General features: G+C 38.1%; 1 protein-coding gene across 8 annotated transcripts in view; it reads left to right on the forward strand.

The window, feature by feature from the left end:
* Positions 1–27,979, forward strand: part of MACROD2 (mono-ADP ribosylhydrolase 2) — a 2,111,745-nt gene that overhangs the window by 999,761 nt on the left and 1,084,005 nt on the right. Inside the window, exons 1-2 of one of the 8 annotated variants that reach the window (XM_050745640.1) lie at positions 4,620–8,755; positions 9,577–9,677. The exons of the other annotated variants lie outside the window; for them this stretch is intronic. Coding sequence (XP_050601597.1) covers positions 9,617–9,677 — 61 coding nt within the window. The 5' untranslated portion in view covers positions 4,620–8,755; positions 9,577–9,616. Of the gene's footprint in view, positions 1–4,619; positions 8,756–9,576; positions 9,678–27,979 lie in introns of those variants that run through there. 8 annotated transcript variants of the gene reach the window in all.

Below are 27,979 nucleotides of genomic sequence, written 5' to 3' on the forward strand. Positions count from 1 at the left end.
TCTCTTTTTTTTTTGATAGGATCTCATTCTATCACTGGGGCTAATTCTGGAATTAGCTGGAATGTGGTGGTGCGACCATGGCTTACTGCAGCCTCAACCACCTGGGCTCCAGGAATCCTCCCATCTCAGCCTCCTTAGTAGCTGGGAGCACAGACATATGCCACCATGCCCGGCTAATTTTTTTTTTATTTTTTTTTTTTTTTTTAGCATTTTTGCTAGAGGCGGGGTTTTGCCCTGTTGTTCAGGCTGATCTCAAACACCTGAGCTCAAGCCATTGACCTGCCTCAGCCTCCCAAGTGCTGGGATTACAGGTGCATGCCCCTGCACCCAGCCAACATTCTGATCTTCTCTAGACACTCTAACAATGTGTTGCTTTTTCTTGCTTTTAAAGCCTGCCAGGTGGTCACATATTATCTGTCATTAAATATCTGATATCAATCATTTTGTGCTTTTAAAATATGTTTCTCATGTATATTAAATGTCATATATGAATTAAAATTACTTTTCTTAAATGTCAACTTGTTAGGACATATACGTAATTCTGCAATAGAAAAGTTGCTGCCCTCCTCCTCCTCCTTTTCTTCCTTCTTTTTTTTTTTTTTTTTTTTTTTTGCTCCTTCTCCTCCTTCTCCTCTTCCTCCTTTTTCTCCTCCTCCTTTTTCTTCTTCAGATATTTGGGTGTGCTCCAAGGTGTATCACCTTGATAAAACCTAAACCAAACAGAATTTGTGGTCAGGGAGAGATTTCTTTTAGAAAATATTCTTTCTTTCAGGATATGTAACAAATCAAGTGGCTGCAGAGCCATTAGTGTGGGTCAGCCTTGGTGTCAGCTTCATGAATGTTAACGTTGAATATCACATGTCAGCTGAAAATCATAAGCCCCTGAATGTGATTTTTAAAAGGCTTATGGTATGCTCAGGCATGACTTCAGACTGAATGTCACATCTTAGATTTATGCATATGAGCCTAAATTTTTAAAAAGAGCAGAAAACTATTTTATGTGTTTGTTTCTGAATGTCCAAGCGCCTTGCTTTATCTTTCCACTGTGCCTTCTATCCTGACTACTTTAACAGATAAAATAATTTGCAAAGACGGACAGCCATTTCCTTGCCAGGGTACAATCCAGTGTGGGAGATTTCTAATGCTAATTAATTCCAACCTCAACTATTTTACCTGCTGTTTCAAAGGCTGGCAGCTTGTATTCATCACCTGAATGACAGCTGTTTCTAACCTCTTTTCCCTGAAAAGAAATAAAGAAATTAAATAAACCTTTTGCATGCTAATCACTGACATTCTGAAGTGACAGTTGAAAAGTGTTCAAGTGTGAATCGAAGGCAGACTTGAATTAAAAGACTTTGTCTACACCAACTAGTTGTTGAATTTTGACCAGGTATTTGTGAAGTGTAGAGAGAAAGGATTATGGATTACAGGCAACTGATGAGACAGTGTTATCATAAGTGAGAGAAAAATTAGAAGAGACTTTAAGTATATTAAATGTTTACATTTAAGCAAGTTGAGCAATATACATTTTTTATTTAAATTTTATACTGCAGATTTTTTTTTTTTCATTTTTTACCTAGTGAATTTTCTTCTAAGTCAATGGACAGATAGAAAAAGCAAGGCTTTTTAATTTTTTAAAATTTTGTTTACATGCTCTTTTTGCTTTAGAGTTTATTCAGTCTAATTAATTGTCTCATAATAATGGTTGATATATTGCTTCCCAATCAGAGCTATCCTTTGTCAAAATGTGTTTTATTTCTATTATAATTTCAATTTCTGCTTTTTACAATAATGATTGCAGTTAAGAGCATTGACTGATTCCCCCTGAACGAAGTAAATTCTATATGAGGACCATATTTTTATATAGTAAACACGCACAGGCAGTTTTGCAAAGGATTATTTAACCTTCGTGGAGGATTAACATGTAAATACCAATAGCAGATTATGTTTCTTGATTTGTTTAAAGGTATCTACCACTGAATGTTTTCTCCTGCATGTTCCAGATTTTCTATAAGACCCCAGATAGTATGGTTCAGTCAGAAGTTGTAGGTCTCTGAGTTCATGTATCTCATTAATTTAAGTTGCTTTGATGATGCCTACTTTTGTTACAAGAGGATACGTTTCTTTTTATTGTTGTCCTAAGGTTATTATCATTCAGTAATTTTACTATCATATGGTAAAATCTCATCTTTCGGTGCTCCTCCCTATGAATTTTAACAGTCATATACATTTGTGTAATTAGTCACTATCACAATCAGAATGTAGAACAGTTTTATCATTCCCCAAAACACCTTTGTACTATCCTTTTATTTATACCTGCTCTCCTCACCCCTAACTCCCGAGAAGGTATCTTTGTGTTGTTAAAATACAAAGAAGAATGAGAAGGTGGAGGAGGAAGAAGAAGAAGGAGCAGGAAGAAGAAAGGAAGGGAGAGGAGGGCTGGGAAGGGCAAGGAGAGGGAAGAAAGGAAAATTGGGGATGCAACCCAGTGAAATGTTCATTGAATTCTTATCAAGGCTTGTATGTGTTACCTGGGAGAGAATTTCAACACATTGCGTTCTCCTTTCTTCATGTAAGAAGATGAAATTGTTCAAATGGTTTCTGCAGTCATTCTCTAAATTGGAAATTGTATATTGTGGAATTAGCCCCAGTGATACCTTTTCTTATCCTGTACTGTTAGTGCTAGGCTTGTCTGCTGTCAATTTGACATTATTCCCATCTCTGGGATGCAATGAAGAGGAGAAACCAAGAAGCACATACCCCAGAGTCCTCTTTTCTTAATGGTTCTGATTCCAGATTCCCAGTGAAGGGAACACATATAGGAGCTGGGAGGCAGAAGAGAAGTGGAGTCTGTTGCAACCAAATGTGTGGGCCGATGTGGGATTCCTGGTGGCTTGAGAATCACTCACTTCACTGCTGCAGACAATAATCACTGGTGGGATCTTTCCAGGGAATTTCCAGGGCACCTTCTCCATAAGCCACTGAGAGCCACCACTCTGGTGTTGCTCCAGGTTGAGGTTTCTGGGTCTGCCTTCTCACCCTTCTGCCTGCCCTTCCTATAACTTCCTCCATGACTTTTCTTTCCTTTATCCACTCTGACTCACGTATCATTGTGGATACCCCAATTCCTGCACTAAACTTGCTATTTCTGGTGTCTCTTCAAGTGACTTGGTTTTCCTGCACAAATCCAGCCTGCTAAACCATGTTTTAAAGAGAAGTTTAATATTTGTGGCCAGCATTTAAAAATGGGAAGATTTCTCTTCGAAGTCCTAATGGCTACTTTTCTTTTCTTTCTTTCTTTTTTTTTTAAATTCTTTTGGAGAGTGAGTCCCACTCTGTTGCCCAGGCTGGAGTGCAGTGGACCTGATTTTGGCTCACTGCAACCTCTGCCTCCCAGGTTCTAGCGATTCTCCTGCCTCAGCCTCCCGAGTAGCTGGGATTTAGTAGAGCCAGGGTTTCACCATATTTGCTAGGCTGGTCCCGAACTCCTGACCTCAAGTAATCTGCCCGTCTTGGCCTCCCAAAGTGCTGCTGGGATTATAGGTGTGAGCCACCATCCCCAGCCAACTTTTCCTTCGAGAAATCAAGTCAGGAAACACTGGACCAGCATTCTGGACTGAAGACAGGTGTGTGGAGGTTATGAGTGGCTGCCCCCTTAGAAAGGGTGTGATTGTCCACTTCACCACCCAACCCACTTCATTGTGTCATCATCTTGGACCTTGCAGCCTTTACATTTGGGTGCCTTCCTCGCTAAATAACATCATCTTAGTCTTATTTATTAAAGGCTTACTAATTGCAAAGCTGTTTTCTGGGAACTCCTGGGTATATGGAGATGTGTAAGAAGAACTCAATGCTTTCAAAGAGCTTGGAGAAATAAACTGAGGGAGACAAAAGCAAGCACGTGACTGTCCTGTGATAGCAAAGGACTTGCATGGAATGATCCCTTAAAGGAGGGCGAGAAAATAAAATGAGAATATAAACTCACTAGCTCACTATTTGGATATTTTTATATACTCAGATAGAGTTTTATGGTGGCCTCACTTGTTATTGATACTCTAATTATTGTTGATGAAATTTATCTGCATTTTATTAAGAATTTCATATAACGTAGGCCAGGCGCAGTGGCTCATGCCTGTAATCCCAGCACTTTGCCAGGCTGAGGTGGGTGGATCACCCGAGGTCAGGATTTCGAGACCAGCCTGGCCAACATGGTGAAACCCCATCTCTGCTAAAATTAGCTGGGCATAGTGGTGAGTGCCTGTAATGCCAGCTTCTGGGGAGGCTGAGGCAGGAGAACTGCTTGAGCCTAGGAGGGGGAGGTTGCAGCAAGCCAAGATTGCACCATTGCACTCCAGCCTGGGCGACAAGAGCGAAACTCTTGTCTTAAAAAAAAAAAAAAAAAAAAAAAAAAAAAAAATTGTATAAAATGGAAACTTAGCGAATGTTGTGGAATAAATGTAAATTAATCTTTTTCCAAGTAAGCAAATTCTCAAAGTATGTTTATTTAGAATATTTTTTGTTGATCACTATCTATTTCTATCACATATCTACATCTAAATACCAATACATATATGTATTTTTTAAATGATATATTTCAGAAAAAAATTGCACTTAAAATTTTTTCAACGTGTTGTATTTAAATAAAATGCAAGTGGCATTATCAGGTGAATTAATTGCAGATAAAAGTAAATATAGATAAATATTAATCTTTTTCTTTCTTTTACTTTTGCTCTGCTTGGTGTTGCACAAATATGAGAGCATATAATTTTTGAAGCAGGATTTTATTTATGTTGAGATGTTTTGTGTACTGAAATAAAAATATAAGAATATGCAACTAATTATTATAAGGTCAACATCTGTTGATTTTCTTTTCTTCCAGGTAAAAATAAACATTAGTTTATCAGTTGAGAGAAAAGAACACAGGTGCTTCCTAGTGGCAGGCAATAGCACACTCCATGTAGGAATTCGTGGATATGCCTTTGTAAAGTTTATGTCTTTGAATTCACTTTCAGTGTGATTTACTTTTGGTGGAGGGAAGAAGTAGATTCAATTTTGTATTCTCCCCCAGTGGCTGATGAAAGTATGGACAGTGTATATTTTGCTATGCATGTGAGGTGTATGTGTGCGTGTACACATACACATATATATTTTGGTGGAGACACAAAGGAAATTTATTTGGGCAACTCCAAACCTGTGTGAGTTTGATCCCTTCCAGATGGTGGGATACCTGGCTGTCGGATCCTTGACTCAGCCCATTTCTTATCTCCTAAATATCCCTTTGTGCTTCTCTGAGAGTAGGGCATGTCTTAGAACTGGAGGAGTTTCCTGTTAGGACAGCTCACAGATTCGCCGAGCAAGCTGGGGACAGTCAAAGTTGTCTTACAGAAAAGGCTCACATCTTTTAACAAAGGTACCTCTTTGAAAAGTGCGTTTTGCTCTATAACGATGTTTCTGGCTTTGTTATAGAAGCAGAACAGCAAAGTGAAGTGATTCAGAACATTGGGAAGACCAGCATGAATCCATTTCTGACTCCGGCGTTGGCCACAGGCCCTTGTGTCTGCTCTGCAAAATAGCTGAACCTCAGCTTACCTTCCATACATGGAGGCAACAGCAGTACCTACCTCACAAGGGTGTTGTAAAAAATAAATGTGATAATTCAAGTAAAGGATTTAGCAAGATGATTGATTCATAATAAGTGGTAAACACATGGTAACTAATAGTAATAATATTGGTGCTAAGGCATTTGTGCTAAGACAATGGGGCTTAAATTTGAATGTGCATCAGAATCACCTGTCAGGCTTATTAAAACACAGATGGCCTACCCCCCACCCTGCAGAGTTCTGACTCAGAAAATCTGGATTTTTCATTTCTAGCAAGCTCCCAGGGAATGCTAATGCTGCTGGCCCTAAAACCGCAGAACAACCACTGACATAAGACATTCAGACTCCAGACTATTTCTTTGGGCAGGTGAGGATTGCAGTTCGGTCATGGACCAGAGTGAAGGATCAGTTGTGGGATTGCATCCTTCAACCTTGGGCAATGCTTCTACAGCCACAATCCTGGTAGCTCAGTGCTGGTCCAGTGTTTATCAAGTGCAACAAAAATAGGAAGTCCTGTATTTGTTTACATCTACCATTCAACAACTCACAAAAACTTTCTATCTTGTTTTTCACATCCTTAACTTTCAAGGAGCAGCTCACTGGCCTGCTCCAGAGCAACTCTTTCCCCTCCAAAGAATCAGAGGACTGTCATCAGCTGCCTCAATTCTGCCTTCCTTTGGCACAGAGCAAATATCACATCCTCTGTGCCACCACCAGCTGATTGCAGCTCCTTTGAGGAGTGGAGATTTCTGTTTCACTCTAGAATCCTTTTCCCTAGATTTTGTCAGAGGAAGGTTTTGGGAAGGCTAAGCAGGCCATGCACAAATACTTGATGGGAGTGGGGAATGGCTGTGAACTAAATATTTTCATTTCTTCACACTTAACTGAGACAGCTGCCTTCACCTTGGTGACACATATTCTAATCAAATCCTTAACTAGCTGTGGACCCTCCTCAAATACCATTTGCTTATTTTGGCTTTAACAGTGGGTGGCATCTATCACTTATTGATTGTGACAGACCACTGCTAAGTTCTTCACCTGCAACATTTCCTTTCATCTTCCCTAGGAGTCTACGGCCTGAGAAGTGAGGTGGCAAAGGTGCACATGCAGCAACTCTGACTCTTTCCAGCCATTCTAATGGTGACACAGACCCATCTGTCTTCTGGTCTTTTGCTGGTGCCCTCTGTCTACCAAACCTGTGGTGCTGCAAGCTCTAAAATAGGCCTCCCTGGGCCAAGAGCAGGGCAGAGAATTACAGAGAATCAGTGGTGGGGCAGAGGCAGGGTAGGTGGCAGATGGGACAATGAGTAACTTGTACCTAGGGAAAATTTTAGGAGACAAAGGCTATGTCAAGTGCCTAGCCTAATACAGGACTTTCACTAAGTAACCAAACTAGGGTTTGAAGCCTGGATCATCTGAATCAAATTATAATCATGCCAATGGAGCATGCCTGCCTTTTAGGAGCCTGCAAAACAGGTTGACATTATCACAAAGCAAATTGTGTGTATAATCAGTATTGTCCTTTCACATATATGAGTAGATAGAACTATCCAGGTGGGGAAGTGTTCTCTCCTCCATTCTGAGATATTCTGAAATGAAAGGTTAAGAGTCAGTTATTTTTAGAAAATATGTACACTTTTCACTTAGATATCCACGCAGCAATAAGTACAACCATCAGAATTATGCTTTAGTGATTTGGCTTTTCTCTGCCCCCAGCCATACATTTAACCAAGACCAAAATGTTCACTTTAGTTCCAGAAAGATTTTTTTTTCTTTGTAGAACAAAAATGTAAGTGACCTAAAAAGGGGACTTTAAAAAATAATCTTCATATATCTAAGTTTGAAATATTTAATTCTAATTAAGTTCAGCATAGGAATGATACATTAACATTTAGTGTAAGAAATTCGTCTTTAAAATAAGTGTGTTATTTTAGCAATTGGAAAGCATCATCTTTCTGAAGAACAAATTCTCCCCTTCAGAGGCAGAGTTTTAGTATTGAATTGCCTATAAATGTTCAAATGTGACTTGCAGGTCAAAAATCACAGTTTAAGTGGATTTGATGGATTCTCAGACATAATTTATAATGTGATTTCAGGTCACTACTTGTTTCAATTGAAACATCAAGCTATCAGTTAATAAAAAGTAATGCAGACACTTGTCCAATCTGATTGCCTGGTGAATTAGGCTCCTTTTGGAAAATATTCTCATACTCATGGAAGCAAACATGAACTGACTTATTTATGCATTCATGGTTTTCTTTCCGTATGTTTGAGCGCCTACTATGTGACAAGCATTGTGCTTCAAATATGTTTATATTTTAATTTTGCACTTTGGCACAAGACTGATATAATGGGCATCATTGTTAAGAGTGTCTGTCATTTGACACTCTTGACCAGCACTTAATGTATCTTATCTCTAACCTGTACATAAACCCTATTATATTTTTATTATTATTTCCACTTCATCTTTGTTTAACTGAAGCTCAAAGAAACCAAAAAACTTGATGAACGTCACAGAGTTAGTCTGTGGTCAAGTTGTGATTTCAGCTCAAGTGCATGTCAGGGCAAATACAATATTTTTTTTAGAATATGTATGCACTTATTGTCACTTCTTGACTATCTCTAGGGTTGTCTATGCTGTCACCTCAGCTGATCATTTGGCAGTGAGAGACATACAGGCTCCTAGTGTTTTAACTTCTGAAGCATCTAATTCTTGAAAACGTGGGGCCAGGTTGAAGAGACAGGGTCTGATTAGGACAGATGGCTCCTAGGATGTGTGCCATACTGGCTGAGTTCTGTCATTCTAGGTTACTAGAATGGTTCACCCTGGGGTTTTCAGACTCATGCTGTCTTGCAGACACTGGTTGTTCATTAGGGCACCACATTATACATCTTAGGTTCAAGAGAGATGATTCTTCCACAGATCTCTTCTATTGTGGGACATGGAAGTCTTGCCTGGGTCTAAGGGAATGACCGAATTAGAATCACAGGATTGAGAGGAAACAATTAAATCTATGATGTCATGGGACTTGGCAGGACATAAACATAGGGATTCTAGAATATTTTATCAAAGTAAGAATAACCTCTGAAAGAACAAGGACCTGGTCTCAGCAATGAACCGGCAAGACTTAGAGACACAGGCAAGCCCACATTAGGTATTATTTTGTTTTGTTAGGTTCATTGCTTCAGAGGAAGATACATGCTTGGTGCACAGAAACTTCAGGGAAATAATATCCTAGTTTCAAGCTTATTCCTGGACTGCCTCTTGGACTTCAGTGTCTCCATTTAAGAGAAAACATGAAATTTTGGGAGAGTAGGCCTCTGACATTCCTAGTTATTTTCTGGGCCTCTGAGATGTTGCAGGGCCTGTTTTGGGGAGAATATTTTAGTGAAAAGACTTGAGGTCAGGATGACCTGCTGTTACAGTCTTCAAACTTAGAAGTCGTTAAAAAGCTTCTTTGTTGCTTGATTGGTTGAGGACTTACTGGCCTATGAGATCTGGCTTTTTATGCAAAATCACTAGGGAATTGCAAATTTAGAATTAGAGGGGTGAGATACTTCAAGTGTATCTTCTTTCAGTACGGAGCTTAATATGTCGAGAACCAAGGCAGCCCACTCACTACCAACAATCATCAGATTTCTCTCTTGCCTCGCAGTCAGTCAGTTGGGAATGAGTATTGAGGAAATGGATTGGGGGGTTGAGGGTTAGAGCTGTGGCTTACTGCAGTGGTCTGTAGTGTTCATGAATGAGCCAGCCCTGCATGTATGGTTTCTGTTTAGAAGTTTGGGAGCAGGTGTCAGATCCCCATACATAATGCTATTGAATTTGAGGAACAAAAAATCCAGTTCTTATAGAACTGGGGTAGCAAGTAGGTAACTGGCCATGGATGTAAATGCAGGAAGCTGGTTATGAGTAAGCCAAGTACACAGCAAGACTTGTGTTTTACTCAAGTTTTTTTTTTTTTTTTTACTCAAGCATGGTGACTAGATTCCATCTCAAGCACCTCCTCTGATCAATGAATAATGGCTTCTCGGAGCATTCTGTTGAGGAGGATTCTGAGGCTCCATATCAGCTAAGTGAGAAAGGATGTTGTGCTTGATAATAATGTCTGTCATAGTCATGAAGTTAGAGAAGAGTGGTGGCACCTGTACCACATATTTGTTACCCCTATTAAGCTTTGGATGCACTGCTGTAGGACTCCGAGGGCATCACTGGCCCCAGAGACTGGACAAGACAAACCCAGATAATGTGAATAAAGTAACCCAGCAACCCACTCCTCCATTGCAGTTGTTTCAAACTATTCCTATATTTTTCAAGTTCATGAAACTCTGACAATCCTCCATGCTTAAAAGATAACCTCTTTGGCCTTCCTGAAAGGAAGGAAGCCATGTGACATGAGTTACCCTGTGTCCCTGCCTCCATCACTCAGTGTCTCTTATCTTCCCCCATCTTTCCTCCTGTGATTTTTCCATGACAGAGGATAAAGTGTCCTTCCTCCCCTTCAGGGCGGCTTCTCCATTTTTTTTTTTTTTTTTTTTTTTCCAGAGCCTATTACTCATCACTTAAAATAGCTGTTGTGGGGAAATAAGATTTGCTTGGAAATGCATTCCTGATCCCAGAGGCCTCTCCCATACCATCTTGCCCTTCCCTGTGACTGTAACTTACCAGTGGGCATGATTTTCACAAATTACTATTTTTCTTTGTTTCAAGTTAATTTTGCTCTGTCATCAAGCTATCAGATTACAGCTCTAATTCTAACTAATTGTGCATGGAATTTGCATGATTTTGTAAAATACAGATAAAGGAAAATGGAAATTCAGCTTCCTGGTTCCCACCCATTGCTGAGCATGTCTCACATAGGCCTGATGCTGTTTAATTACAGGAGTTGGAGTTCATGGTCAAGTGTAAAGAATGTGGGTATAATGTTGCCATCTAATAGTTCAAAGGAAATACAGCTTAGATCTGTTATTAAAACTGTGTTCTGATGTATTTGAAATGTTAACATCTATGCTCAGAACGAGGTCTTGAATATTATATTTTCAGTTTATTTGAAGATGAGATTTTGGATTGTGGTTATGTTTCCTGAACTTGCTTTCTTCCTTAGTTGACCTTATGCAGGGAACAACTTATTAATATTTAAGTAACTAATCCCAGTACTGTCTTCCTTCAAAAGCAAGCCACATAACTCATTAGCAACTCACATTAGTATTGATTAAAAAGTTTTCTTGCTTACTTTTATAATCTTTATTTAGCTGAGTTCTACAGTATTTGTGATATTTCTATCATCATATTTCATCGGTGGAAATATATTTTTTCAGAATATATATATATATATATATATGCATTAGTTTTTATACTGTAAGTTGCTCACCTGAAAGTAGTTTTTAAAAATCTTAAGTCTTCACAAAGAGGGAAGTAAAATATTCAATATCTAAAATTATCCTTTTTAAAGGAACATGACATTCTCCAAAAACAATAGAAAGTATACTCATTGCATATTTATTTAAGGCAGGGAAAAGGAAGCAGTTCTGTTCTTTAAAGATGTGGAGAGAGACAAGGAGCAAGAAAGAACAGAGCCAAAAACTACTTCTATTTTTAAGAAAAGAGGGAGAAATTGAATATGCTTTTTACAAGGAGAAGACACAGTATACAGTGGTATGTGTCAGACTTTCAGTAAAAAGCAAGATTCTTTACTGATATCTAACAAATAATAGACCTGAAAAATAAGAGCCTGGTCATCTTATTTTAAAATGAGATGATGAAATGCAGATAAATTGAACCTCTGAGTAAAAATGTATTGGGTTCATTGGCCATTTTTAGGATAGCTTTGACCTTTCCATAAAGTGTGAAAGGTTCCTGTCTCCCATAAAGTCGTGACCTTAAAGAGCAAGTTGTATTCATTGTTTAAAAAAGTTAAAAAGAAATAGTGTTCTGACCCATCAGATGTGTAGTTGTGTCTGTCACACAGAATTCTGTCAAGAAAATAGCTAGCAAGTCTTGAACATAAGGCATTCTGAGGCCAACATTCCCTTTTGATTTCTAAAGGACTTATTGTTACTTCTGGTTTTAAAAATTGCAAATTGGGGTCTTAAAAAGTATTTGATGTTAGTTCACTGAACTCTCTTGTTAGCCAATTCATAAGCAGAATTACTGCCTACCATGTATCTGACAATAGAATGGAGAACCGGTAGAAACAGCCCTTAGTCTCCATGTTAGGATGAGTGAGCGTTCGTTTAGAATGTATTTCACCAGCACTTCTTCAGTTTGATTGTTAACCCATTTGGTTTCTAACTCTTAGGAGATATGCAAATACTGAAGTCCTTGGTGTTCTAATGCAGTAAATAGATTTTTTTTTTTTCTGTGTTGTTATGTGAGACACCTTAAGTATAGATTGGTGTTAAAACAAGTTTATAATAATGCTATTGATGTGTGAAAACAAACTTTCTAAATGAAAATCAATACCTGGGACAGCTTATAAACTATTCTTCATAATCCCTTTGGTTGGAATTCACAGAGTGGTCGTTTCTTTTTGGTTTAAATGCTAAACCTGGCCATCTTTGGTTATCAAATGGAATTTGTTGATACAAGATGTATTTAAACACCACATTTGTTGGATCTACTTATGAATCTTTGGAAAAACTAATTGTAGTAAAATGGAAAAAGGCTGGGACTTGTAGTCATCTGGGTGAACTTGAATATGATAAAACTTCCTTTCTAATCTGTAAAATGGAAGTGAAATTATATATATATTTAAATATATATATTTTAATATACATATATAAATTATATGTATTATATATATAATTTATATATGTATATCAATTCCATTACACATATATATATGCTGTATATAGCTATAGTTATAATTTCCATCAGTTTTGCCCCTCTGTTCCTCTCCATGCTTAACGTTCCAGGGTCTACACACCTCATTGCCCTCCACACAAGTTAGTGTTATTGTATATTGTGATGTGTTTGCCATCAAGTGTGTATTCATGATATATCCAAGATAGAAGGCATGCTTTTCTTCTCCCAGGCCTATGTGGCCAAGAAGCATTTCTGAATCTCGTGAATTCATTCTGCACTGCCATCTACCAGTGTTCACCCTTCCCCCACTACTGCCCTGAAATTTCACCATTTTGAGTTTATTGCTTTTTGTCTTGTAGTTTCTAACTCTGCAACCAGCGCTCTCCAACCCCGAGCCCTGCAACTGCAATGCATTATGATTTCTTTTATATTTGTATCAATGCCTGAGCTTGGGGCCCCAAAACTATAGACTACACTCTTAGCTGAAGGAGAGAGGGGGAAGAAAAGGAGTTCATCTGGGATAAATACAAGAAAGGAATCTCAGGGAAGAAGAAGGACCCACAGCCACTATTTCACACATTTACCTGGACATTTTACGAGATTAACCATGTTTAGAGTCCTAGACATTTTATTTTTCAATCGTTTTTTTCTGAAAAGAAAGAATTCTTACTGTTTAGCTGAAATGCAGCTTTTAGCTGGTTTTTGGGTTTTTTTTAGTAATTCAGTAACTTATGTGAAATTTTTATTGATTTACATTACCTCTCATTGTTTTCAACCTAGTACTAAAATGAAAAACCTAGGCTAGCATTTACTTGTACAACTTAGTGCATGGTTTAAGGAAGAAGGGGAAAAAGCCTTGTTTCCTCGCCCTATAACCTAGTGCTTACCTCTGAGGTTTATTTAACATGGCAGGTGGTGACAAACTGCTGCTTATGACATCTCTTGCAATGTAATTCACCACTCAATGACAAATGCTTCTGACAAATATAAACTTGGTATTATTCTAAAATAGAAAAAAATCAACATCATTTGGATATGGGATAGTAAAAATGGCTTCTCTAAACACGTGAACTAAATTAGCTCTTTAAGGTGAGAACATATTATAAGTGGCAAAGATAAAATAGAATGGAATTTTTGTTTTCCTTAGAATTTTTTTCTTGTCCGTTGTCAGAGTAAATTAATACTCCTAGAAGCAGTCCTATTACCATGTCACCCTGTGCTGTTGTTTTTTTAGTAATTTGAATTGTTGGTGCTAATTAAAAAACTACCTTGGAAGTTAATTGGGGGTGATACTAGTTAGTTGTGACTGAGGACATAACCATGTTAATTATAGATTGTAAGCCAGACAAAGGGCTAGGCTTTTCTCCCTCTTGAATCTTGGCTAAGGTCATGAGTAAGTTGTTTTTAAATCATAAAATTTTAATGTTAGACAATTGCTAGAGGACAAGCGTAACTTCACATTTCATTAGGGGGCAGTTGGAGATGTTAGTGGTGTTTTGCTAGGCAGTTGGCACACGCTTCTGATGACGTAGTAAATCAGCAGTGAAATTAGGTGAGACTCACTACATGAATACACGTTTATGTAACAGTTTTTCTCAGACTTCAGTCACATGCCGCCTTCAAGATATTTCCTGCCTGCGCTATTATTTAGTTGATATTTTCCTCTAAGCTAATTACATGTTACTTTATTTGTACTTATTTTTGACAATAAGCAATAATACTCATAAATTCAGAGGCTGATTTTTTTTAAAATTATACATTAAAAACACATTATCAATGATTTTTTTTTAGTATATGTGCTGCTGAAGTGAGCACACAAATTTTTTTTAGTTTAACTTCTTTAATGTAAAAAAGAACTTGGGCCACTTTTAAATACCTCACATTTTAGGATACATTTATATGATCTATATATATGCCATTCATTTTCGTAATTTCTTAGTTCTGTTTTTTTTTTTTATAGTTTTAGAAACATTGATTTTCCCCACATTTGTGGAAGTTGGAAATGTGTTTATGTATGTGTAATACTGAAAAGGAGATGAAAAGAAAACACGTTTCACAGAATTACTTCTTGGTCTGTTCTAGAATTATAATAGCGAGTACTAATAAGAACAGGCACACTTTGGAGCATTGTATGGAAGAGGCTTCTAGTGGCAAAGTGATGAGAGGCAGAGCTGGGAGTAGGACCAGTTCACCAGCCACAGCCCATTCCAGAGAGTCATAGATGGCAAAATAGCAGCTCTGATCGATTGCTAATGGCTGATGGCTGTTTCTGTTGAGAACTCTGAGGCTTAGTCTGGGCTCAGCAGGGAGGAGTGCAGTGCTGATAGTGATGTCTGCCCCAGGCTGGAAATAGGCAGGAATAACAAGTATGCCAGGGATTTGCCATCTCTATACTGTGGGACAGAACCAGTGTATAGCACTTCTCTGGCTATGGTTTTACATAGAAATAATTTTTTTTTAATTGTTTTGTTGTTGGAGCATTGGATTTGTCATCTACTTAATATCTCCATCCTTATTATTTTTTACTTTGGTGTGTAATTTTATGCACTACGCATCTAATATCAATCATCATTAAAGTTTTATTTTCAATTTTTTTAATAGTAAAAGTTATGTTGGCTCTTCCTTTGCTTTTCTCTGACCATATTCTATTAGGTTGGTGCAAAAGTAATTGCGGTTTTTGCCATTAAAGGCAATGGCAAAAACCGCAATTACTTTTGCACCAACCTAATAATTTTCAATCTTGTCTAGTGCTATTTGCAAGGCTTATCTGGTCTTAAACTGAATTCCACAAAGTGGCTTTGGACTAACTAGACCTCTTTGGATTCTCTCGTTGAAGTTGAATTCACTCACTTACGTTTGTCTATTTCTAATGTGTATGTATCACCTTTTGTATTTCCACACTCCCATCAGTCAGAATGCAAAGGATACAACAAATGTATGTAGTATTAATGAGCATTTTTCTACAAATGACATCAGAAATGTAAGGGGATGGTTTATAAATAACTAGGACTATCTTTTAAGAGTGAGAGCTTCTTGACATTGACTCAGGACAATTTCCAGAAAGGTCCAGTTTTTTTTTTTTTTTTTGGAGACGGAGTCTCGCTCTGTTGCCCAGGCTGGAGTGCAGTGGCCAGATCTCAGCTCACTGCAAGCTCCGCCTCCCGGGTTCACGCCATTCTCCTGCCTCAGCCTCCCAAGTGGCTGGGACTACAGACGCCCGCCACCTCGCCCGGCTAGTTTTTTGTATTTTTTAGTAGAGACGGGGTTTCACCGTGTTAGCCAGGATGGTCTCGATCTCCTGACCTCAGTTTTTCAAACATACAAATAAGAATGTTTCCTTTCCCTTCAGATTTCTTCTTCTTGTCCAAAGATAGATGAAAAGACAAAGGGTTGAACTGGCAGATTCTACTCTAGTTTAAATGGAGGCACCAAGATTTGCATTTTTAAAACAAATCCTGGCACTCCCATCCAGGCTTATTCCTGTCCAAGGGCCAAGGTTGTTTTCTTTGGCACTGCATTCACCCTTAGAGCTTCTGAAAGATCTGCTGATTAGCCCAGTTCTACTCTTGCATGTTCCCCATGTCCAGACTGTATCCCTCAGGTACCCCAAATCAGTATGCAACCTACTTCTAATCAAAAACCTCAAGCTTTGCCCCGTTGGCCATTTCTCCTAATTTTTCCATGCTTATTCTAAACAGCAATAGTTCTCACATTTAAGCATGCATCAGAGTCACCTATAGGGCTTGTTAAAACATAGATTGCTGGACCCCACCCTTAGATTTCAGATCAGGTAAGTTTGGGGTGGGACCTGAGAATTTGCATTTCTAACACACTCCCAGGTTGTTGATGCCACTAGTCTGGGGACTACACCTAAGAACATTGCAAAATGATTCTCTTCTTCATTTCAAGCCCCGCCAAACTGAGACTGAATATGTAGGTGTTGGCCTAGTTGCCCTCTAAGTGGTCTTTATTTATCTAAATAGTTGCTTGCAACATGTAAAAATTCAAAAGGTGAAAAGTATATAAGAATTTTTAGCAGTGATTCTTCTGGTGCCCCTGAATTCTTTGTTTGTTTGTTTGTTTGTTTGACACAGAGTTTCACTCTTGTTGCCCAGGCTGCACTGCAGTAGTGCAATCTCAGCTTACTGCAGCCTCCACCTCTCGGGTTCAAGAGATTCTGCTGCCTCAGCCTCCTGAGTAGCTAGGATAGCAGGCATGTGCCACCGTGCCTGGCTAATTTTGTATTTTTAGTAGAGACGAGTTTCGCCATGTTGGTCAGGATTGTCTTGAACTCTTGACCTCAGGTGATCCACACACCTCAGCTTCCCAAAGTGCTGGGATTACAGGCATGAGCCACCGCGCCCAGCCACCCCTGAATTCTTTCCACCATTCCTGCCAGCTCCTCTTTCCCATCCAGCCTTCTGTACCACCACCTTTATTTCTTCTTTTTCCCTCCCTCCCCACATACAAGCAAACCAACCAACAAAAACCCAGAACACACGTAGGCTGGAACACAAGGGGATAAAATGCCTTGAATTGCAATGCCATAAAGATGTACTACTCTAGGGATGGGACGGCGTCCACACAGAAGCAATGTGAACAATGCCCCCTAGAGTTGTGCAACGTGTGGCCTTCTTGAGCAGTATTGTTTCGCAACATGTAGCAGCAAGAATCCTCTTTGTAAGCACTGTTCCATCGCCTGGTTGGTTTTGGCAGGATGGATGACTAACCCACTAGTGGGAATCCACAGCTAGGATAGACCCTCCAGCTCTTTGGCTGGCTTCTAAAAGGCCACAACTTTAGAAAACCCGTCTGTAATAACCGATTTACCACAAGAGGTAGCCTCAGGCCTAGATCAGTCTAGACACTTGTCAGCAGCCCCACCTTCAGTGAGAAGGACTCAGAAAACACTGTCTCATTGGTTTACTCATGGGGAGTCTTCCTGGTCCCACCCAAGGGAATGCCTCCTGTAAGAGTTCTCTTCCCAAAGAGACTAACAGCAAGAGAATCCCAGAAGGGGTCAAAAGTCAAGGGGTCAACTCATTCTTTCCTCATATTCCTGATTCAGTTTAAATCAACCCCTCAATTTACACATCAATCTGTCTAATCCCTCTACAGCCCTTTGGCTCTTCTCCACACCCTTGGCTGGGAAACTTTCTTCTTCCCTCCTCAACCAGTTCGCACCCTTCATTATTCAGCACATGTTGAAATGAGCATCATCGGATCTACCACTCCCTGGATGCTTTGTCATGTCACTGGGAGAGAAGGTGGAGAATGTTCCCGCAGCAGAAAGCTCCCACGCCAGCCTGTGTGTAGACTTCCCAGGGGGAGGTCTGTGATGTGTATCTTGTTTTGAAATATAATGACTTAGTGTTTCCACTATATCCCCTTCTTGGTCAGCTTCCACAGCATATCTGTGCTGTAGACAATAATGACAAAGATGGTTTTTGTGTGTTTTTTTCTTTTATTATATGGAGGATTAATATGCTGCAATGCATCCACTATATTGTGTGCCTTTTTCACAAAGAGTTTTATTAGAAAGATCAATTCTCAGCCTAGATCCCACTATGATACTTTTAAAGTCCTGTCATTATCTCCTCTCTGCTAACGAATTCAGGAGGAGAACAGGTTTCTGGTTTGTCATTATTTCTAGGGGTAGAATTCCACATCAAATATAGAAAAGCATCTTATACGTGGGACTTTTTTTTTTTTTTTCCCTTTGGAAGGGGGGCTTCTTCTGTGATACCATCTACACACTTTTTTAGTGACTTCTTTTTTATCGATTAATACAGACTGACTGAAGACTAGAAATTGGGACTATGGTAAGGGTGAACAGCGATTAAAATATATATCTCCGCTCACCACACATTTCTGCCCACATGGTTCTTTTTCTGAGAGAGTGGTTAGGAACAGTGCTAGTCTTGCTAAAACTGCTGAGTTTTATTTCACACTAATAACACCTGGCATCTTTATGTGCTAAGGATAAATTAAGCACTCAGTGAACACAGGGTAGACATGGGTTTCACTATGATGTAGCTTATTCTGCACTCATATAGAGAGAGAAATCTGTGTTGTGGAAATGTGTGTGTGTAGGCATGTATGCAACATTGCAAAAAATATTAATAGCTCTGGCCATTTTGATGATTTTAGGTAAAGGTAGCACTATCTTACATATTCTGATGAGTTATTAATAGAGACACTGAGAATATTAGAGTTAAAATGGCCCTTAAACACCATTTAGTCCCAAAATCTCATTTTACAGACTGAAGAAGTTGAGAACCAGAGTGATTATTTTGAGGAATTATAGAATATATTCTTTGAATTTAGTCAGAATCAAAATAGAACTCAAGGATTTAATGCCCATTCCAGGGCACTTTCTACCATACCATGCTGTTCCTCAAATAATGAATAAATTATTCAAATACACGAACATTATATCATTTTATAGAATTCTAAGTTATGGGTTTTGGGGGTTTTTTTTTTGTTTTGTTTTTGAGACAGGGTTTTGCTCTGTCACCCAGGCTGGAGTGCAATGGCACAATCACAGCTCACTGCAGCCTAGACCTCCTGGGCTCAAACGATCGCACCTACCGCCCCTCAACTCCCCATCCCACCTCAGCCTCCCAAAGGGTAAGGATTACAGGTGAGAGTCACTGCACTGGCCTAAGTTAGGTGTTTAAATGATTCTGAGACACACATTCTTTCCCATTTTGAAAATATTTTATTTTGAATTTTTAGACTTACAGAAAAGTTGCAAAAATAATTCAAAGGGTTTAAAAAAATATATACCTCTCTCATCCCATTCCTTCTAATGGTAATATGTTAGAAAACCATATGACAATTATCAAGAACAAGAAATTAACAATTACACAATATCAATAACTAAACTTCAGACCTTATTTGAATTTTGCCAATTTTTCTGCTAACCTTTTTGTTTGTTTGTTTGTTTGTTTGTTTTTGAGATGGAGTCTCTCTCTGTCACTCAGACTGGAGTGCAGTGGTGCCATCTCGGCTCACTGCAACCTCTGCTTCCCAGGTTCAAGCGATTCTCCCACCTCGGCCTCCCAAGTAGCTAGGATTACAGGCGTGTGCCACCACACCCAGCTAGTGACCTTTTTTTTGTTGTTGTTGTTCCAGGATCCTATTCAGGATCTCACAATACATTTATGTGTTCTTAATCTCTTCCAGCCTATAACTGGTTCTCAGTCTTTTCTTAGCTTTTGTAACTTGGCACTTTTGAAGAGTACTCCTCAGTTATTTCTGTACAATGTCCCTCAATTTGACATTTTTTTTAGAGACAGAATCTCACGCTGTCACTCAGGCTGGAGTGCACTGGCTCAATCATAGCTCACTGCAGCCTTGACCTCCTGGACTCAAGTGATCCTCCTATCTCAGCCTCTCAAGTAGCTATAGATGAACACATATATATATATATATATATATATATATAGTTATGTATATATATAGTTATGTTTATAGTATATATATAGTTATATTTTTGTTTCTGAGACAGGGTTTTGCGCGCTCTCTCTCTCTATATAGATAGATATATATATATACATGGAAAGTTATGCTGTAACATGCATGGGAATACCAAGCAAATAAAAATCTATAAGAAAGATGCCTCCTCTTCTTCTTTTCTTCTTCGTCTTCTTCCTTTTCTTCTTTTATTGCTTCTTCCTTCTTATCTTACTTATCCTCTTCTTTTTTTTCTTTTTATTCTAATCTTTCTCCTTTTCCTTTTCCTCCTCTCCCACCTCACCAATACTCTTTCTCTTCTCTGTCCACTTTCCTGTCTCCATATTTTACCTACTAAAATAGTATTTATTTGTTCCGCATCGCTGTAAAACTGCTGCTGTTTGGTAGAAAAAAACTATAAGGGAACTCAGGAAGCTATGTTACCCAAGTAATTTACAATTTGAGTTGATTGGAGAATATGCCATGGAGAAAGCCTGTTAGGAGATGATTAGCCTGCCATTCCCATGTCTTTTCCTACTTAAATTTATAAGATAGTTTAGGACTCAGATAACTGTTATGTCTTAGCTAGTGGTTATTCAAAAATAAAATAAAAAATCTGTACCATACTTTTTTCCCCAACTAAAATTAGCTCAGAGCACAGTGCAGTGGGTGTCTGGGCTTTTGGTAGATGAGGCTGGGATGTGCAGGTAGAGATTATTGAGTACCGTAGTACTATATCAGCATGCAAGTTTAAATTTGAGGGTGGGTGTCAGCTTGGAAAATCTGAGTGTTTGCATGGGCTGAGAATTTCTCCAGCCTTTCCTGCAGCTGTCAGAAGTGCCCTGTTTTGCCCTTCCCTCACACCTCCTCCCAATAATTCTATTACTCAGGGGAAGGAGACCTGGGAGGGTGAAATGACTCACTATTCTATTAGACAATGGGACACTTGGGTTTTGACTAAGGCTGCTCAGACTGCCAGAGTCCCGACCTCCATGGCAACCCAGAGGCACAGGAAATCTGAGATTTAAAGTTGTGAACTCAGTATTGACATGAAAAATGCCACTTGTGTTGTGCTGAAACAGGCATGCTGATTATGTAACAGCTTCCAACACATTCCCTGCCGGTGCTGGGTTTTGACTGGCATTTTATGGGCCTTATTACTCTTGAAAACAATACTGAAAATGCCATGACAAGCTCAGGATGGAAATATGAACACACGATCCTCTTCCTGCTGAACTAGAAAATAGCTTTTCGAAATTCTTGGAAGAAGGTGGAAAGATCTTCATGTAGATTCATAATGATCAGTCTCTTTTTGTTTCTTGGGAGGAGAAGGATCCCCAAATCTTATATCAATTTAGCATGATCTAGTCTCCAGAACTTTTCTTTGGGCTTCTTATAACTTACAGACAAATGTTGACTTTTAAAGTAGAGAGGGAAATGCATAGGATATTAATGGCTTGATAAATATTTATAGCAATAAATTAGAGTTTTTTTGCATTCATAGTAATTCCTTGGTAGAGGGAGTTTATTGTTTAAACAATATAGAGATGGAAATGCAGCAGAAATTTAGATTTTTTTCTGTGTTTTTTTTCTTCTCTGTATAAGGTGATTTTGTTTTCTGTATAACAAATTTTCAAAGTAGAATGGAGCTTCAAAAATGTCAATGAAATATAAATGGTATGGTGCATTTGTTTTCATTGAATTGTTGGCTGTCTTCAAGTATACTAGGATAGCAAACACTCTGAATTAGGATTTCAGCCTCTTCAATTTCCTTCTGATTTTGTATAACTAAAATATATTAATGAGACTGCATGCACACCAGCATCCCTGGATTCCAAATACCTATCTGCTTTGTTATAAAATTAATGGTAATAATAGCAGCAACAATGGAAATAGCTAAATTTATTGAGTTCATATTGCTTTTAAAACTTGCGAACCAAAGCAGTCCCATAGCCACTGTGCTATACTTTAGTGTTATTTTAAAAATCATGCTCAACTAAAAGTGGGAAGGCCAGGCAGCTGGTTTGGTGTCACTTCTCTCCTAAGATGAATGCCCTCTGCACTCTCAAGTGGTGAAGCAGGTGTAGGCGGAATATGTACAGAATGAAAAACTATATTTGTGAAACACTTCGAAAGAAAGGCATTGTGAAAATTGTGTTTTGTTTTGTTAAGTATTGAGGGATATGGAATTAGAAATAATAGTACAGTTGAAGCAGAAAGATCATTTTTCTGAAGCACATGTTCAGTGCTGGCAAAGCTTAAACTGTTTTTGATGAACCTGTTTTCATGTGGAAATTACTATAAATGGTCAGCAGATACTTGACAGTAGATACCAAGAAGTAGGCTTTTTAAGGAGCCTACTTCTGATTGGTCGGCAAGATAAGCATGCACGTGGTGATTGTTAAGAAGCAGCTGGTGTCAGTTTAAAGGAATGATGTTCTATCCACTTCCATATTGGCCAGTCTGAGAACAGGAACATCAATATTTGAAGTTACATATTCAATATTCATTACAATATTCTGAAACTAGTTGTTTATGGAAATATATTGATAACTTAACAACGCAATTCCAAATGCCATTTTTTATAGTTATACTTTTTTGCTGTTTCTTAAAATAATGTTACTAGATCCATATTCTAATTGTTTCCAACTTAGAGATGGCTGAAAGTTAATATATATTTTTATAACTTCATCATAGAGGTGACAAATTTTATCCAGTATAAAACAGTGAATTTTAAAAATCTCATTTTGCTTCAACAATATACAGTAACTGGAGGCGTGTCTACTGCTATCTTATTTAGACAAGTGTAAATAACCAAAATCCACAGAGCAAATTACGGTGCAGTTGAAAAATATGACTGCTTTTCAGTGGGGCATGTTTATATGAATATTCAAGGAGATGACAAATATTTACTTTTTTCATTCTTCATTATTAAGAACTTGAGAAAATGAACTTGAGTATTTATTACTTGTGAAGTGAAAGATAATGAGACAAAATCCTAAAGACACTTCTCTTTTGGATAACTGGTTTTAAACTCTGTAAGCAATAAAGCTGCTGTCAATGGAATTATTTTAGATGTTATCTTTTGATGATGGATTATGTTTTTTCTTGTCTTTTTATTATTAATTTTCATTTAGTTATGTCATATAGCAATGCATGCTAATCTTAAGCATGTGGACTTGTGTAACCACCTCCGATTAAGATATGGAACATGCCTATAATCCCAGCACTTTGGGAGGCTGAGGCAGGGGGATCATTTGAGTCCAGGAGTTTGACACCAGCCTGGACAACATAGTGAGACTCCATTTCAACAAAGAATAAAAAGTCAGTAAAGCATGGTGCTACATGCCTGTAGACCCAGCTACTCAGGAGGCTGAGGTGAGAGGATTGCTTGAGGCCAGGATGTCAAGGGAGCTGTGATTGTGTCACTGCACTCCAACCTGGGCAACAGAGCAAGAACCTGTCTTCAGATGCTCCTTCATCACCCTTCTCATTTCATCCTCTCTTCCTGTACAAAGCAGCCATTCTTCTGAGCTCTGTCATCATCCATCATTTTTGCCTGTTCTTGAACTTCATGTAAATAGATTCATACTATATGTTCTCTTTTGCATCTAGACTCTCGCTCAACAAGACATTTTGAATTGATCTATGTTGTTGCATATACAAACAATTCATTTTTTAAACTACCGTGTAGTACGCCGTTGTATGCACAGACATTTATTTATCACTGTTTTGTCAATGGGTATTTGAGTTTTTCCTATTCATAATTTAACAATTATGAATAAAGCTGCTATGAACATTCATGAAGCTGTCTTCTCATGATCAATTACATTCACATTTCTTTGATATATATACAGGAATCAAATTGTTTAAACAAACAATTTGTGGTATGTGTGTAATAGTGGGTATGTATTGATGGGTGTGTACTGTTATTCCAATGTGGTTTTAATTTGCATTTCCTTGAAAAGAATGACATTGAATACTTTTTCATGTTCTTATCAGCCATTTGAATCTTTTTTTTGTAAATGCTTCAAGTCTTTGCTGATTTTAAGATCAGTTTTTTTTTTTTTCTAAATGATTTTTGTTAGTTTTGTTTGTTTGTTTGTTTGTTTGTTTTGAGACGGAGTCTCCCTCTGTCACCCAGGCTGGAGTGCAATGGTATGATCTTGGCTCACTGCAACCTCCACTTCCCTGGTTCAAGCAATTCCCCTGCCTCAGCCTCCTGAGTAGCTGGGATTACAGGTGCATGCCACCATGCCCCGCTAAATTTTTTTGTATTTTTAGTAGAGACGGGGTTTCACCATGTTGGCCAGACTAGTCACGAACTCATGAACTCAGGCAATCCACCCGCCTCGGCCTCCCAAACTGCTGAGATTACAGGCGTGAGCCACCGTGCCTGGCCAGTAGTTTTGTGTGTGTGTGTGTGTGTGTGTGTGTGTGTGTGTGTGTGTGTGTGTATGTTTTAATGGTTTGGATTTGAGTCCATCATCAGATATAGACTGTGAATGTTATTTCTCAGTCTGTGTCTTGCCACTTCCCTCTCTTAACGTCAACTTTTGATGAACAGAAACTCTACGAATTAGACTTAAATATAATTTTTAAATGATTAATGATTGTTGTTTCCTGTTTAAGCAAACTTGCCTATTCCATTTCTTATTTTCTTATTTATCCAATTCTCTTCCATGCTAGTGCTTTTGAGTTCTATATGAGAAGTCTTTGCCCATTTACTTCATATTTTCTTTTTATTATTATTATTATTATACTTTATGTTCTAGGGTACATGTGCATAACTTGCAGGTTTGTTACATATGTATACTTGTGCCATGTTGGTGTGCTGCACCCATCAACTCATCAGCACCCATCAACTCATCATTTACATCAGGTATAACTCCCAATGCAATATCTCCCCCCTCCCCCCTCCCCACATATTTTCTTAAGCAAAATATTTTGAACAAAACTTAGCTTTCCTAATGACTCAGAGTCCTCATTTTTAATGGTAATTACTACTGTCCAATAAATTTTGTATAACCTACCCGATAATGTTGTTACCAGGATAAGGATGATATGTATGAAAATTCTTGATACATGGAAGCTGTTGTCCTTTTTGTTCTACTCTGATACTTCATATTCTTATTAAGGGTATAGGACAGTTATTAATATTTTTATGCTCAGTGGTTTTTAACAACTCTAAATTTTAAGTTATTATATCAAATTCTGGGCTGGACAGGTAAGGAGTTTGGCATACATGATTGCAATTGTCAGGTTTCTTTGTGTATAAAGTCTTTAAATTTATATGATAGGCCAAAAAAACATATTAGCTGATAATAATACTTACTTTTAAATATCACTTAAAATTTCTCTTCAAAGGCACTTTTTAAAAATCTCTTTTTAACACCTTTATCCAGTGAAGTAAAATAAAAAAGACAATACTCCATTTAAATGTGTGTACTATCATTCAGCTGCTATGGCAGAATATAGAAAAGTTCTCACCCTGTGTGGTCCTTTCTCAATTTGTCACTCAATTGGTTGGACTCATACATGTGTTAGACCAATAGCCTTAATACTGTTTGTTGGTTAGCATCATCTGGGAAAACTGTAAAAAATAAGAATGTTCAGCTACCAACCCAGGGAATTCTTTAAATTAGTGCGGCTGGGGTGGTGTCCAGGCATCAGTTGTGAAAAAAAAAAAAAAGAAAAAAAATTAATGTGCAACCTGGATGTGACTCTCCTGTTGGCTTGGGGCAGGGTTTTGTAAACTTCAGCATGCATTAAGAAGGGCTTGTTAAAGCACAGATTGGTGGGCTCCACCCCCAAAGTTTCTGATTCAGTAAGTCTGGATGGACCCAAGAATTTGCAGTATTGGAAAGTTTTCAGATGATGCTGATGCTGCTGGCTGGGGACCACAGTTTGACAACCTCTGGATTAGATAGCCATCACCATCCCTACCACATGTAAAATCTGCTGGTCATTCTCGTCTGTTGCTGTCTCCCATCTGCCTCTTCTAGCCCTGGGGTTCAAGTTCTGTTTTTTTGTTTGTTTGTTTGTTTGCTTTATTTTGTTTCTTCAAGCACACTACTAAGCTATTTATTTTCTCACTTGCTCAGCGAGAGCTTTAGGATTGACTATATTACTTTACCTCTTTTCAAAAGAACTAAATATCTCCTTCAATATGAACTGTGAAATGACTTTTGATAGTACGTATCTCATCTTGAAGAGTGCAAGTAAGTCAAAACAGGGGAATTTGAGAGTAAAACTTAGAAGCAAATAGAGATCATCCTAGAACCACTCATTCAGCCAGAAAATCAGGTCACAAAATTATAGCACCTATCTCCAGTTAAAACAAAACAAAACAAAACAACAACAACAACAAAAATATATAATAAAATCTGTACAAGAATAGAAGAAAACCTGGACCCAAACATCAGAGTGTTGGTAATGGTAGTATCCAGCTATCCGGGGTTATCAATGATCTGGTGGCCTTTTGTTATCTATATCTTACGATTATTTTTTCCATAGGAAAAATTGAATAAAAATAAAGCAATTAAAAAGTTATAGAAATGCTTTTACACACACACACACACACACACACACACACACACACACAAGCATTTATCCAGCACGGATTTGATGAAACTCCTCTACCTATGACCATGCCAAGCATAACAGGGTCTCAGAACACAGAAGCTTACAGCCCTGTTGAGCAGACAGGAACCCCCAGTTTATATTTTCATGAAATCTAGTAAAATGTTGAGTCTCCTTGTAGTCGTAAGAAAAATATATAAAGACATTAATGATCATTGACTGTGGGAGACAATTTCTCAGGATGTTAGTGCCTTTGATTTTTTTTCCTAAAGAAAACTTGAAAGGACTTGGCCTGGTAAAAGCTGCTTTTAACTTGACTCTACACCTTTTATTTTTGAAGTCTTGAAGAGTTTTATTCATTTATATTAGATTCAGCTGGATAAGGATCAGTTTCTTTCACTTTGGGTGATGGGCCCTCCAAGAATGAAATGATACTTTATTCACTGAAAGCATAGAAATGCTTTAAACATAAATGAATTATGGCTCTGTTAATAACCATTAATGTTCAGATCTCCAAAAGGTAGCAAGACCCTATTTATAAACTAAATTCACTGGTTGGTTGACATATATAATCCTTGTCCTCTTCCATTATCATCATCATCAGCAGCAGCAGCAGCATCATCAGCATCATCATCATTTTTGTAATATATAGTTTTATCAGTCCATTCTCACGCTGCTTGAAAAAATACCTGAGATTTATAAAGAAAAGAGATTTAATTAACTCACAGTTCCACATGGCTGAGGAAGCCTCAGGAAACTTACAATCATAGCAGAAGGCACCTCTTCACAGGGCGGCAGGAGAGAGAATGAGAGCTGAGCAAAGGGGGAAAAGCCCCTTATACAACCATCACCCCCATGATTCAATTGCCTCCTCCCGGGTCCCTCCCATGACATCTGGGGATTATGGGAACTACAATTCAAGATGAGATTTGGGTGAGAACACAGCCAAACTATATCAATAGTATGTATCGTTATTAGATTCTAAAGTCAGCCTATAAAGCAAATTCATGTTCAGTCAAAATTAACCTTGTTTAATTGTTTTTTTCAAACTACTTAAAAAAAGGAAAAAATCTTGAAAAATCCTTAAGAGGCCTGTATTGCAGACCTACATTTATCAATGAGATCAACAGAGCCATTTTTTCTTCCAGTGTTGAAGGGATATATTTCTTCAGTTTACCAGAAAAAGTGATTGGTTTGTATTCATACTCACGTTGTATGAAAACTAGGAATAATGTCTTTATTTTTAATGCAATTTATTTATTTGATTAAATTTTTTTAAAAAATTTATTTATTTAGTGATTCATTTTTTTAAGACAGTATCTCACTCTGTTACCCGGAATGGAGTGCTATGGTACAGTCATGGCGCACAACATCCTTAACCTCTTGGGCTCAAACGATCCTCTTGCCTCAGCCTCTTCAGTAGCTGGAACCACAGGTGCACACCAGTGAGGTCTCACCATGCTGCCCAGGCTAGTCTTGAACTCCTATGCTCAAGCAATCCTCCCACCTCAGCCTCCCAAAGTACTAGGATTAC

Source organism: Macaca thibetana, chromosome 10 (assembly GCF_024542745.1).
Source record: "Macaca thibetana thibetana isolate TM-01 chromosome 10, ASM2454274v1, whole genome shotgun sequence".
Classification (NCBI taxonomy): domain Eukaryota; kingdom Metazoa; phylum Chordata; class Mammalia; order Primates; family Cercopithecidae; genus Macaca; species Macaca thibetana.